This window comes from Ranitomeya imitator, chromosome 4 (genome assembly GCF_032444005.1).
Source record: "Ranitomeya imitator isolate aRanImi1 chromosome 4, aRanImi1.pri, whole genome shotgun sequence".
Taxonomy (NCBI): Eukaryota; Metazoa; Chordata; class Amphibia; order Anura; family Dendrobatidae; genus Ranitomeya; species Ranitomeya imitator.
Window position 1 is genome coordinate 66,664,410 of NC_091285.1, and position 14,708 is coordinate 66,679,117.

The following is a 14,708-nucleotide window of genomic DNA, read 5'->3' on the forward strand; positions in this document are numbered from 1 at the left end:
CAACTGCAGGGGAGTAGGGAGGGACTAATCGGACTGTGGCCGTCGCTGATTGGTCGCGGCAGCCATGACAGGTACCTGGCGAGACCAATCAGCAACTTGGATTCCATGACAGACAGAGGCCACGACCAATGAATATCCGTGACAGCCAGAAAGACAGAAGGACAGAAAGACTGAAGTGACCCTTAGACAATTATATAGTAGATTTAGTCTAAGCATAGCATAAGCCTAGTCCATCACCTTCCCTTATAACTTTCATGTTTTTGGTATTTATCCTGTGGCTGAGGTTGACTCAGATAGGGTCTGTTCTGTTTGTTTTTTTGGTAATATTTTTCAAATTAATAAAGTTATATTAATATTTATAATAGATTTTTATTTACAATTTTCAGCCTAAATGTAACAATATTCCTAAATAACCACTATTTTGGTTACGTACCTGCAATCCCACCTGCCAGCCACACGGACAAAGCACTCGGCATTGTGTGGCAATCTAATTTCAGCCACTCAGATAAATAAATGTAAGGTATGAAGTACATGCAATATCCTGGAATGTCCCTCAGAAGCATTGCTCCTGCTCCACGATACAGCCCCAAAAGACCTTCTTTCCTCAAAATACAATTCACACAGTGCACTGGACCTTTGTAGGTTGTTTGATAATGACGCAGGGATGTATTTTGGGTCAGAGACATGACATCTGTAAAAATAACAGATAAGTGTAAGTGGAATTGTCTATGATAACATACAATGAAATATTCACTGAGACTTGAATTCTGATGTATTTTTCCTAGATATTTGAATTATGACAATAATCTGGAACTGTATGAATACATTGACATTTGACAACTGTTTGTTGTACATTTTTTTTGAGATGTGCAAAAATGAAGAATTTTTCAAATGAAAACTGTTTCAGGAAGCGCTCCTTTTTTGTGAATTTGTTTTTCCTGAAGAGGTCGTCCAAGGTTCTGTTTCCAAAACTTCTAAATTAACTCATCATGCAGACAGCTTAGAGTAATGGTGTTCAAACTGTGGCTTGGGATGACTAATTGTAAGGCCCAACACAGATTTTCAGTGGGCCTCAATGTTTAAATGCATAGTGGGTCATTGGCACAATTTTTCCACCTGACCGCCCTTTTAGTTTTTGTGAAAACTGTGCGCTCTGCACTGAAAGCGTCCGCCACACACAGAATACTGGATTAAGTCCGACACTGGACGCTGTCAATTTCAAGACGTTATTTGTGAGTAGAGTTAGCACCTTTGTAGAGCCATAGTTCTGCACCTCCAGGATCTGAGTGAGTCTATATACTATGTATAAACAGCAGTCTCAGTGTATATTATGTGATGTACATATATAACAGGCTCAATGTATCCTATGTGATGTATATACAGCAGTGTCAGTGTTTCCTTTGTGACATACTCTATATTCAGTTTCAATGTATCTTATGATGTATACAGCAGTTTCATGTCTCCTTTGTAATGTACTCAACAGTTTTAGTGTATCCTATGTGATGTATACAGCAGTCTCATGTATACTATGTAATGTATATACACCAGTCTCAGTGTATCCTATGTTATGCATATAATGCAGTCTCAGTGCTTCCTAAGATACATATAGCAATCTAATTTCTCCTATGTAATGTATATACAGCAGAGTCTGTTTATCCTAAGATGTGTTTAGCAGCGTAAGTGTCTTCTATGTGATGTAAATACAACAGTCTCATGTCTCCTATGTGATGTAGATACTGAAGTCTCAGTGTCTCCTACGCAATTTATATACAGCAGTGTATCCAATGTGATGTACATACAGCAGTCTCCATGTATCCTATGAGATTTATACAGCAGTTTCAGTGTCTCTGAAGTGGTTTATATACAGTAGTCGAGGTTTTTCTATGGTTTTAGCTATATAATGTCGTATGAGCTTTGACCCTAATTCCACTTTTTTCTTGGCTTGACAAAGGCCCTGCATGGCTGAAACAATGCTTATTTTCTTTTGTGTACACCGGTGTCAATCAATAAAAATAATTTTTGTGGAGGGAAGATACCCAGTGCCTCGGATTTTTGGAGTATGTGCAATTTTTACAATTTAGTGGAGGGACTGTACCAAGTCTGCATGGGACATGGAGTGGTGCATTGGATACACATTGCATTGACAGAAAGCTAGTTAACTGGGAGGCACAAGATAAGTGATAACCTCCTGCTGATAAAATACTGATTTTATTGAAAAAGCAACACTTAGCCCAGTAAGTGACATTGGAATCAGGAGCTTTTAGTTGAAATCCTATGATTCTATGGAAGCTTATAAATAATGGTGGATGCATCCTTCTGTCCGATGCTGGGATGGGTGGCGCCTGCGCAGTGTGGCATCAAAGTCAGAGCGTGTGCATAGCACCAGAGTCAGCACGTTTGCATACCGCACTACGGCACCATTTTATTTAAGATGCTGTGTGTGCAAATTCGTAGACACAGCATCTTCAACAAAATAGAGTTGGATATCGAGGGACATGTATGCGTTGACTCCGGCACCATTTTGTTGAAAAATTCTACTACGATGTCAACTTACTAGTGTGCACGCCCCAGCCATTGGCTTTATCCCTACCCCACACAACTGTCCTTTAAAAAAGGCTCCAAAACCCAAACAAACTGCTGCATCTGTGTACAATTTGAGCTCAAAGCTATTCACCACCTTATCCATCAGCAGAGATTGACCACTATAATATTCCAAAAAACTCCCTTAAACTGCCAAATCAGCTCTGTGCTCCTCAGACAGCCGAACATAATGATGAGGTGCATGCATTCCAGTGGTCGAGCTGGCTAATTTCCCAGAAAAAAACTCTACCCAAAGGCATAATGCGGCATGCAAAATTTAGTCTACCAAGCAGAGATTGCAATTTTCTCAATGTCAATATTTAAACCTGCTGGGCCACTGGCTACTTTGGCCCTCAGCGCCACAACAATCCCATTATGACTACCAGATTGAGGAGTGACCCATGCAGCGAGGTGTTCAGAGGTTGCACTATCCCCCCAGGCAAGTTAGCAAGTCCCTTACGTTTGGTAAAACCTCCCTGACCCCATCACTAGACCTATCCGACCAACCTTCCCCACTTGACCCATATCAGTGAAGCCCATGCCCTGACTACACGCTTTAGATGTTTTCTGTTTATGTTCTTTACTCTGTATTTATCTTCTGTTTCTTTTTATGAAGTAGGCGACATATTCTCTAACAGTACTTACTTAATCATTTATCCTGAATTTGTGGTTTCTTTTACTCAATCTGGGATCTCTTTCTATCACAGCACTCCTTCCCTGCTGTACTTAATTTGCACTCTGCTCTGCTTTCCAGTTCCTTAGATCTTTTGTCGGTCTTTCAGACAGCATAGATCCGAGTTGCCATCATCTAGTTTATGGTTAGAACAATCTAAGAAGAGAACCACTAGGGACTGTGGGGTCAAGATCTCTTGTTTGTACAGGAACCTTGAAGGTTAGTTACAGTTTTTAGTGTGTTACTTATTTTCCCGAGTGACTTGCTACACTTTCGTAACACTCAGGAACAGTACAAAATTTTAACAGCAAGTAAGTTATTATGAATTTCTCAATAAGTGATATTTTCCACCAAAAATTTGTTAAATAAATCTTACCAAATCAGACAAGACGATTTGTTTTCTCATTATGACTCTCATAGTTGTGGTCAACCTATAGTTGATGTCAATTACAGGCCTCTCTCATCTTTTTAAGTGGGAGAACTTGCACAATTGGTGGCCGACTAAATACTTTTTTCCCCACCGTATGTAAAAATTGATAACTACTTCAGGAATGTTTTTGCTTCATAACTCTTGATGTCTATTGAAGAATTATCTAATGTTTGTTAACTTTAAAGTCTATTTATGGCCAAAATCGAAATGATAAGGTCAATGGACAAGGCCATGTAAACTAGGACACTTCCAATATTTGCTCTTCAGTAGAGTGAACATAACATTTCATCAAAATATAACATGTAAATATTCAGTCAGTATTCTTTACTCAACATGTCCTTGTGTCTACTCTATGTAATGTCCTCTAAGGACCATTGACCCTGACCCTGTACTAACAACATAAGGAGCACAGTGCTTTTCGCCTGTGGTAAACTATCACTGTCATAGATGAATAGAACCTCAGTAACTGACACGGGGTAATAGAGCTAATAGTATGTTATTGTGCCAAAACTATCCACAGGTAGAATCTCATCATTAGTAACATGTAAGGGGAGATATAGTAAAACTAGTGCAAGAGAAAGGCATGGCATTGCCAATAGCAGCTTAGTCTATTTTAAGGTGGGACTACATGATGATATGTGTCGCACGACTATTTTAGAGCTTTGAATTTAATGCTAATCAAATGGCCCAAGTTGCAAAAATAAGTTGCAATTCACAAGTGAGTCACGAAAAGTGTTAGAAAATCGAACATATTTAGGAATACATTTGCAACTGTGTTGCAGGTTGAAACAATGCTACAGCCTGCCACTGCGACAGACCAGTATAAGTATTATTCTCATGCATCATTGGTCCAAAAATAGTAGAAATTCAGATGAATCCAAGACACCATAAAGTTATACTTTGAACGTGTGTTTGATGAACCTGGTTGTTTCCAGTCAGCTGCTAATTCATTACTTCGTATTAGACAAGGAACTAACTTTATGGGACGTTATGCCATCCAGCCATGTACCCTAACTGGTGAGTTGGCCAGAAACAATGACGTTCTCCTTGTTATCTTCTATGCCAGCCTATACAGTCAGATCCAGAACAAACTTGCTTTTAGAGATTTACCATATTCCCTTGATGATCTAATTTCTCATAACACCTGAGTGGATTTAAGTTTTAAAGAGAGGTCCCAAGATTCCTGTGTTTTAGTTGCTACAGCTTTTCATCATCTTCATCAAGAGAGGTTAGGCAGAAAATCGTTAAAATTTGCCAGAAGAAATTGTCATCGGGTGACCCAACCTGTTGACTTACTTTGTCTATTTTGTGGTGAATGGAATTATTTTCACATAGACTGTGCCAAACGCAAAGAGAAACAGGAACATTTCTAACCAAAGCAAAGAAGGAGGGATCACCTTGGGGCTAACTAAAGACAAACTGGTTGTAGTTATGTCCTTTGGTATCTCCATATGTACAACACAAGCTTTTAATAATCCCGATCCTGCAGAGAATATTATTGACCTCTCTCTAGCAAACAGGCTGGAAATTACTCATTTCAACATGTAATACACACATGCTAGCCACCTTAGGGATGGACACTTGAAACTAATCTCTGCAAATGGCTTTGTAATTTCTGGTCATTGTATCCAATTCTGGACTCAGGAGAGGACACTTCGGATTGAAATTCTGCTCATTGAGTACATTTATTATTTCACTTTGGCACTTCTTTATGTGTCAATCCTTTTGGGACTTTCGTTGCTAAGACTAAATGTCTCAGTTACTGATTGGTCATCCCACCTGTTTGCCTAGTGAAAATAATAATGTGTTTGAAATTGCTTCAAAACTGTAACTCAAACACCTTTCTTCAAAAGGTTGTCCACTACCTTTAATTAGTTACTAATTTTGCATAAAATGGTTAACCCCTTCACCTTGAAGCCTGTTTTCACCTTCCTGACTATACCAATTATTTAAATTCTCACCACTGTCACTTTATGAGGCCATAACTCTAGATTGAGATTGTTTTTTCGTGATCTATTGAGCTTCAGGATAGTGGTAACATTTCTTTGATATGACTAATGTTTATTTGTGAAAAAATTGGAAATTTTATGAAAATTTAGATTTTGAAATTTTTAAGCTTTTAATCTTTATGCCCTTAAATCAGAAAGTAATGTCACACAAAATAGATAATAAATAACATTTCACACATGTCTACTTTACATCAGGAAAAGTTTAAAACATTTTTTTTTGTTAGGAAGTTATAAGGGTTAAAATTTGACCAGAAATTTCTCATTTTTACAACAAAATTTACTAAACCATTTTTTGGGGGACATCATCACATTTAAAGTGACTTTGAGGGGTCTATATGACAGAAAATTCCCCAAATTTACACCATTTTAAAAACTGCACCACTCAAGGTGCTCAAGACTACATTCAAGAAGTTTACTAACCCTTCAGGTGCGTCACGGGAATTAACCCCTTTCTGACCTCGGACGGGATAGTACGTCCGAGGTCAGAACCCCCGCTTTTATGTGGGCTCCGGCGGTGAGCCCGCATCAAAGCCAGGACATGTCAGCTGTTTTGAAAAAAATAAAAAAATATAAAAGTTTAAATCACCCCCCTTTCGCCCCATTCAAAATAAAACAATAGAAAAAAAAAAAAATCAAACCTACACATATTTGGTATAGCCGCGTTCAGAATCGCCCGTTCTATCAATAAAAAAAAGCATTAACCTGATCGCTAAACAGCGTAGCGAGAAAAAATATCGAAATGCCAGAATTACGTTGTTTTGGTCGCTGCGACATTTCATTAAAATGCAATAACAGGTGATCAAAAAAAACGTATCTGCACAAAAGTGGTATCAATAAAAACGTCAGCTTGAAACGCAAAAAATAAGCCCTCAAGCAACCCCAGATCACGAAAAATGGAGACGCTATGGGTATCGGAAAATGGCGCAATTTTTTTTTTAGCAAGGTTTGAAATTTTTTTCACCACTTAGATAAAAGAGAACCTAGTCATGTTAGGTGTCTATGAACTCGTGATGACCTGGAGAATCATAATATCAGGTCAGTTTTAGCATTTAGTGAACCTAGCAAAAAAGCAAAAAAAAAAACAAGTGCGGGATTGCACTTTTTTTGCAATTTCACCGCACTTGGAATGTTTGTCCCGTTTTCTAGTACACGACATGCTAAAACCAATGATGTCGTTCAAAAGTACAACTTATCCTGCAAAAAATAAGCCCTCACATGGCCATATTGATACAAAAATAAAAAAACTTATGGCTCTGGGAATGAGGGGAGCGAAAAACGAACACGGAAAAACGGAAAATCCCAAGGTCATAAAGGGGTTAATGGAATGTGGACGGAAAGAACATTTTCCTTTTATTCCCCAAAATTTTCCTTTAGACTCAATTTTTTTTATAGTTTGTTGTGCAATTTCTCTTGAGTATGCCGATAGCAAATATGTGGAGGAGAACCAATGTTTGGGCACACAGCAGGACGCGGAAGGGAAGGATTGCCATTTGACTTTTTGAATGTAAAATTTGCTGGCATTAGTGGACATCATGTTTGGAGAGCCACTGATGTGCCTAAGCAGTGGAAACCCCCCACAAGTGACACCATTTTGGAAACCAGGCCCCTCAGGGAACATATCTAGATGTGTGGTGAGCACCTTGAAACCCCAGATGCTTCTCGGAAGTTTAGAACATTAAGCCATGAAAATAAAAATAAACAAATTCCCACAAAAATGTTTTTAGCACCAAATTTTGCAGTTTCACAAGGATAACAGGGGAAAATGGACCCCAGAATTTGATTTTCAATTTCTCATGAGTAGCCCATATGTGGTCAAAAACTACGTTTGAAGCACAGTGTAAGACTCAGAAGGGATGGAGTACCATATTAGGCCGGTTTCACACGTCAGTGGCTCCGGTACATGAGGTGACAGTTTCCTCACGTAGCGGAGCCACTGACACACGTAGATACATAAAAATCAATGCATCTGTGCACATGTCATTGATTTTTTGCAGACCATGTCTCCGTGTGCCAAACACGGAGACATGTCAGTGTTCTTGGGAGCGCACGTATTACATGGACCCATTAAAGTCAATGGGTCCGTGTAAAATACGTACCGCACACGGACGTTGTCCGTGTGCAGTCCGTGTGCCATGCAGGAGACAGCGCTACATTAAGCGCTGTCCCCCCCACTAGTGCTGAAGCCGCGATTCATATCTTCCCTGCAGCAGCATTTGCTGTAGAGAAGAAATGAATAATCGTGTTTAAAATAAAGATCTATGTGCCCACCGCCTTCGCACCCCCTGTGCGCTCCCCCCCCCGCTGTTCTGAAAATACTCACTCAGCTCCCTCGTTGGCTGTCGCTGCTTCCTGTCCTGGCCGCACCTTCTACTGTATGCGGTCACGTGGGGCCGCTCATTTACAGTCATGAATATGCGGCTCCACCTCCCATAGGGGTGGAGCCGCATATTCATGACTGTAAATGAGCGGTCCCACGTGACCGCATACAGTAGAAGGTGCGGCCAGGGCAGGAAGCAGCGACAGCCAACGAGGGAGCTGGATGAGTATTTTCAGAACAGCGGGGTGGAGGGAGGGGGGGTGGGGGAGCACAGGGGGTGGGAGGGCGGTGGGCACACAGATCTTTATTTTAAACACGATTATTCATATGTTCTCTACAGCAAACGCTGCTGCAGGGAAGATATGAATCGCGGCTTCAGCACGTTGCAGGAGACAGCGCTAAACTTTAGCGCTGTCTCCTGCACGGTGCGTGTGGTACCCAGTGGGCACACGGGCGGCACTCGTGTGCTGCACATGTGCCACATTGATGTGCCACAGAAACGCAGGGGCACACGGACATGGATAATTCCGGTACCGATTTTTTCCGGTACCGGAATTATCTGGACGTGTGGGACAGCCCTTACAGTGTAGATTTTGCTGCAATGGTTTGAGGTTGCATTTCACATTGGCAGATCACTGAAAGAAGAGCAGAATGCCCCATAAGTGACTCCATTTTACAAACTATACTTCTCAATGAATTCATCTCGGGGTGTAGTGATCATATTGATACCACAGATGTGTAACAGAATTTTGTACCTCAGGAGGGCCAGAGCGCTATTTGACTCCTGGAGGGCAGATTTTCCTTGAATAGTTTATGGACTCCATATACAGAGCTCCTAATTGCTAGAAAAGCAGAATCCCCCTCAAGTAACCCCATTTTGAAAATTGTACCCCTTTGGGAATTTATCTAAAGGTGTAGTGATGATTTTGACTCCATGGATGTTTTCCAGAAACAAGCAGGGAGGAATGACATTTGGATTTGGGAATGCAGAAGTCGCTGAATTTCTTTTGGGAGGCGAAGAGCCATTTTGCTTTTCCAGAGCCTTTGTACTACCAGTAGAAGCCCCCTATATTTCCATTGACAGATGCCAGACCTGAGCGGGGACTTGCTTTTTTTGCAGCGCTCGAGTCCTGGGTTCAAATCCCACCAAGGACAACATCTGCATGGAGTTTGTATGTTCTCCCCGTGTTTGCGTGGGTTTCCTTCAGACACTCCGGTTTCCTCACACATTCCAAAGACATACTGATAGGGATTTTAGATTGTGAGCCCTATCGGAGAACGCGATGATAATGGGTGCAAACTGTAAAGCGCTGCGGAATATGTTGGAGCTCTAGAAGATAAGGATTATTATTATTATTATTTTTATGAATTGTTTTAAAGCTTCTATTGAGAACATTTTACATAACATTTAGGATCACATTTATCAAGCGCTCTACGCTGAGCACTTACTTTGGGGTTTCCAGCTAAATCTCCAGGTGACGTGACAGATGAAACCCCCAAGGGATCCATTCAATATAATGAGGCAGCAGAGTTCCAGGTCAGACATCACCTACAGTGCCTCAATCTGCCTCATTATAGGGAATCTTTCGTCAGGAGGTCTGTTTGAATTTCAGAGATTTGCACAGAAACCTCGGTGTAAACGTTCAGCCCAGAGAGCAGGATAAATGTGAGGCGAGCCTTACTGTGATCTTTGGGAGGCAAAATGAACAAATCAATAGCAGGTGAAGAATTGGTTTTATTTATTTTTTTACTCCATTCCTTGTACAGTATAAGTGATTAGACAACTTTATTCTACAGGTCGGTGCGATTACAAAGATACCAGATTTACCGTATATACTCGAGTATAAGCCGACCCGAGTATAAGCCGACCCCCCTAATTTTGCCACAAAAAACTGGGAAAACTTATTGACTCGAGTATAAGCCTAGGGTAGAAAATGCAGCATTTACCGGTGAATTTCAAAAATAAAAATAGATGCTCCATACCGTTCATTATTGCCCCATAGATGCTCCATATACAACTGTGCTATATATATTGCTCTGCACCTTTGATTATGGCCCCATAGATGCTCCTTATAATGCTGTGCCATATATGCTCTGCACCTTTGATTATGGCCCCATAGATGCTCCTTATAATGCTGTGCCATATATGCTCTGCACCTTTGATTATGGCCCCATAGGTGCTCCTTATAAAGCTGTGCCCCATATATGCTCTGCACCTTTATGGCCCCATAGATGCTCCTTATAATGCTGTGCCCCATATATGCTCTGCACCTTTATGGCCCCATAGATGCTCCTTATAATGCTGTGCCCCATATATGCTCTGCACCTTTATGGCCCCATAGGTGCTCCTTATAATGCTGTGCCCCATATATGCTCTGCACCTTTATGGCCCCATAGGTGCTCCTTATAATGCTGTGCCCCATTTATGCTCTGCACCTTTATGGCCGCATAGATGCTCCTTATAATGCTGTGCCCCATATATGCTCTGCACCTTTATGGCCCCATAGGTGCTCCTTATAATGCTGTGCCCCTTATATGCTCTGCACCTTTATGGCCCCATAGATGCTCCTTATAATGCTGTGCCCCATATATGCTCTGCACCTTTATGGCCCCATAGGTGCTCCTTATAATGCTGTGCCCCATATATGCTCTGCACCTTTATGGCCCCATAGGTGCTCCTTATAATGCTGTGCCCCTTATATGCTCTGCACCTTTATGGCCCCATAGATGCTCCTTATAATGCTGTGCCCCATATATGCTCTGCACCTTTATGGCCCCATAGATGCTCCTTATAATGCTGTGCCCCTTATATGCTCTGCACCATTATGGCCCCATAGGTGCTCCTTATAATGCTGTGCCCCATATATGCTCTGCACCTTTATGGCCCCATAGGTGCTCCTTATAATGCTGTGCCCCTTATATGCTCTGCACCTTTATGGCCCCATAGATGCTCCTTATAATGCTGTGCCCCATATATGCTCTGCACCTTTATGGCCCCATAGGTGCTCCTTATAATGCTGTGCCCCTTATATGCTCTGCACCTTTATGGCCCCATAGGTGCTCCTTATAATGCTGTGCCCCATATATGCTCTGCACCTTTATGGCCCCATAGGTGCTCCTTATAATGCTGTGCCCCTTATATGCTCTGCACCTTTATGGCCCCATAGGTGCTCCTTATAATGCTGTGCCCCTTATATGCTCTGCACCTTTATGGCCCCATAGGTGCTCCTTATAATGCTGTGCCCCATATATGCTCTGCACCTTTATGGCCCCATAGGTGCTCCTTATAATGCTGTGCCCCTTATATGCTCTGCACCTTTATGGCCCCATAGGTGCTCCTTATAATGCTGTGCCCCATATATGCTCTGCACCTTTATGGCCCCATAGGTGCTCCTTATAATGCTGTGCCCCTTATATGCTCTGCACCTTTATGGCCCCATAGATGCTCCTTATAATGCTGTGCCCCATATATGCTCTGCACCTTTATGGCCCCATAGGTGCTCCTTATAATGCTGTGCCCCATATATGCTCTGCACCTTTATGGCCCCATAGGTGCTCCTTATAATGCTGTGCCCCATATATGCTCTGCACCTTTATGGCCCCATAGGTGCTCCTTATAATGCTGTGCCCCTTATATGCTCTGCACCTTTATGGCCCCATAGATGCTCCTTATAATGCTGTGCCCCATATATGCTCTGCACCTTTATGGCCCCATAGGTGCTCCTTATAATGCTGTGCCCCTTATATGCTCTGCACCTTTATGGCCCCATAGGTGCTCCTTATAATGCTGTGCCCCATATATGCTCTGCACCTTTATGGCCCCATAGGTGCTCCTTATAATGCTGTGCCCCATATATGCTCTGCACCTTTATGGCCCCATAGGTGCTCCTTATAATGCTGTGCCCCATTTATGCTCTGCACCTTTATGGCCCCATAGGTGCTCCTTATAATGCTGTGCCCCTTATATGCTCTGCACCTTTATGGCCCCATAGGTGCTCCTTATAATGCTGTGCCCCATATATGCTCTGCACCTTTATGGCCCCATAGGTGCTCCTTATAATGCTGTGCCCCTTATATGCTCTGCACCTTTATGGCCCCATAGGTGCTCCTTATAATGCTGTGCCCCTTATATGCTCTGCACCTTTATGGCCCCATAGGTGCTCCTTATAATGCTGTGCCCCATATATGCTCTGCACCTTTATGGCCCCATAGATGCTCCTTATAATGCTGTGCCCCTTATATGCTCTGCACCTTTATGGCCCCATAGGTGCTCCTTATAATGATGTGCCCCATATATGCTCTGCACCTTTATGGCCCCATAGATGCTCCTTATAATGCTGTGCCCCATATATGCTCTGCACCTTTATGGCCCCATAGGTGCTCCTTATAATGCTGTGCCCCATATATGCTCTGCACCTTTATGGCCCCATAGATGCTCCTTATAATGCTGTGCCCCTTATATGCTCTGCACCTTTATGGCCCCATAGGTGCTCCTTATAATGCTGTGCTATATATGCTCTCCACCTTTATGGCCCCATAGGTGCTCCTTATAATGCTGTGCCCCATATATGCTCTGCACCTTTATGGCCCCATAGGTGCTCCTTATAATGCTGTGCCCCATATATGCTCTGCACCTTTATGGCCCCATAGGTGCTCCTTATAATGCTGTGCCCCATATATGCTCTGCACCTTTATGGCCCCATAGGTGCTCCTTATAATGCTGTGCCCCATATATGCTCTGCACCTTTATGGCCCCATAGGTGCTCCTTATAATGCTGTGCCCCATATATGCTCTGCACCTTTATGGCCCCATAGGTGCTCCTTATAATGCTGTGCCCCATTTATGCTCTGCACCTTTATGGCCCCATAGGTGCTCCTTATAATGCTGTGCCCCATATATGCTCTGCACCTTTATGGCCCCATAGGTGCTCCTTATAATGCTGTGCCCCTTATATGCTCTGCACCTTTATGGCCCCATAGATGCTCCTTATAATGCTGTGCCCCTTATATGCTCTGCACCTTTATGGCCCCATAGGTGCTCCTTATAATGCTGTGCCCCATATATGCTCTGCACCTTTATGGCCCCATAGGTGCTCCTTATAATGCTGTGCCCCTTATATGCTCTGCACCTTTATGGCCCCATAGGTGCTCCTTATAATGCTGTGCCCCATATATGCTCTGCACCTTTATGGCCCCATAGGTGCTCCTTATAATGCTGTGCCCCTTATATGCTCTGCACCTTTATGGCCCCATAGGTGCTCCTTATAATGCTGTGCCCCATATATGCTCTGCACCTTTATGGCCCCATAGGTGCTCCTTATAATGCTGTGCCCCTTATATGCTCTGCACCTTTATGGCCCCATAGATGCTCCTTATAATGCTGTGCCCCATATATGCTCTGCACCTTTATGGCCCCATAGGTGCTCCTTATAATGCTGTGCCCCATATATGCTCTGCACCTTTATGGCCTCATAGGTGCTCCTTATAATGCTGTGCCCCATATATGCTCTGCACCTTTATGGCCCCATAGATGCTCCTTATAATGCTGTGCCCCATTTATGCTCTGCACCTTTATGGCCCCATAGATGCTCCTTATAATGCTGTGCCATTTATGCTCTGCACCTTTATGGCCCCATAGGTGCTCCTTATAATGCTGTGCCCCTTATATGCTCTGCACCTTTATGGCCCCATAGATGCTCCTTATAATGCTGTGCCCCATATATGCTCTGCACCTTTATGGCCCCATAGGTGCTCCTTATAATGCTGTGCCCCTTATATGCTCTGCACCTTTATGGCCCCATAGATGCTCCTTATAATGCTGTGCCCCATATATGCTCTGCACCTTTATGGCCCCATAGGTGCTCCTTATAATGCTGTGCCCCATATATGCTCTGCACCTTTATGGCCCCATAGGTGCTCCTTATAATGCTGTGCCCCTTATATGCTCTGCACCTTTATGGCCCCATAGGTGCTCCTTATAATGCTGTGCCCCATATATGCTCTGCACCTTTATGGCCCCATAGGTGCTCCTTATAATGCTGTGCCCCTTATATGCTCTGCACCTTTATGGCCCCATAGATGCTCCTTATAATGCTGTGCCCCTTATATGCTCTGCACCTTTATGGCCCCATAGGTGCTCCTTATAATGCTGTGCCCCATATATGCTCTGCACCTTTATGGCCTCATAGGTGCTCCTTATAATGCTGTGCCCCATATATGCTCTGCACCTTTATGGCCCCATAGGTGCTCCTTATAATGCTGTGCCCCATATATGCTCTGCACCTTTATGGCCCCATAGGTGCTCCTTATAATGCTGTGCCCCATATATGCTCTGCACCTTTATGGCCCCATAGGTGCTCCTTACAATGCTGTGCCCCTTATATGCTCTGCACCTTTATGGCCCCATAGGTGCTCCTTATAATGCTGTGCCCCATATATGCTCGGCACCTTTATGGCCCCATAGATGCTCCTTATAATGCTGTGCCCCATATATGCTCTGCACCTTTATGGCCCCATAGGTGCTCCTTATAATGCTGTGCCCCTTATATGCTCTGCACCTTTATGGCCCCATAGGTGCTCCTTATAATGCTGTGCCCCTTATATGCTCTGCACCTTTATGGCCCCATAGGTGCCCCTTATAATGCTGTGCCCCTTATATGCTCTGCACCTTTATGGCCTCATAGGTGCTCCTTATAATGC

At 43.0% G+C, this 14,708-nt stretch overlaps 1 protein-coding gene across 1 annotated transcript in view; it reads right to left on the reverse strand.

The window, feature by feature from the left end:
- The window catches only part of SLC25A48 (solute carrier family 25 member 48), a 133,644-nt gene that overhangs the window by 43,173 nt on the left and 75,763 nt on the right, over positions 1-14,708 (reverse strand). Inside the window, exon 5 of the mRNA XM_069763801.1 lies at positions 434-691. Within this exon, the coding sequence (XP_069619902.1) occupies positions 434-691 (258 nt within the window). The remainder of the gene's footprint in view (positions 1-433; positions 692-14,708) is intronic.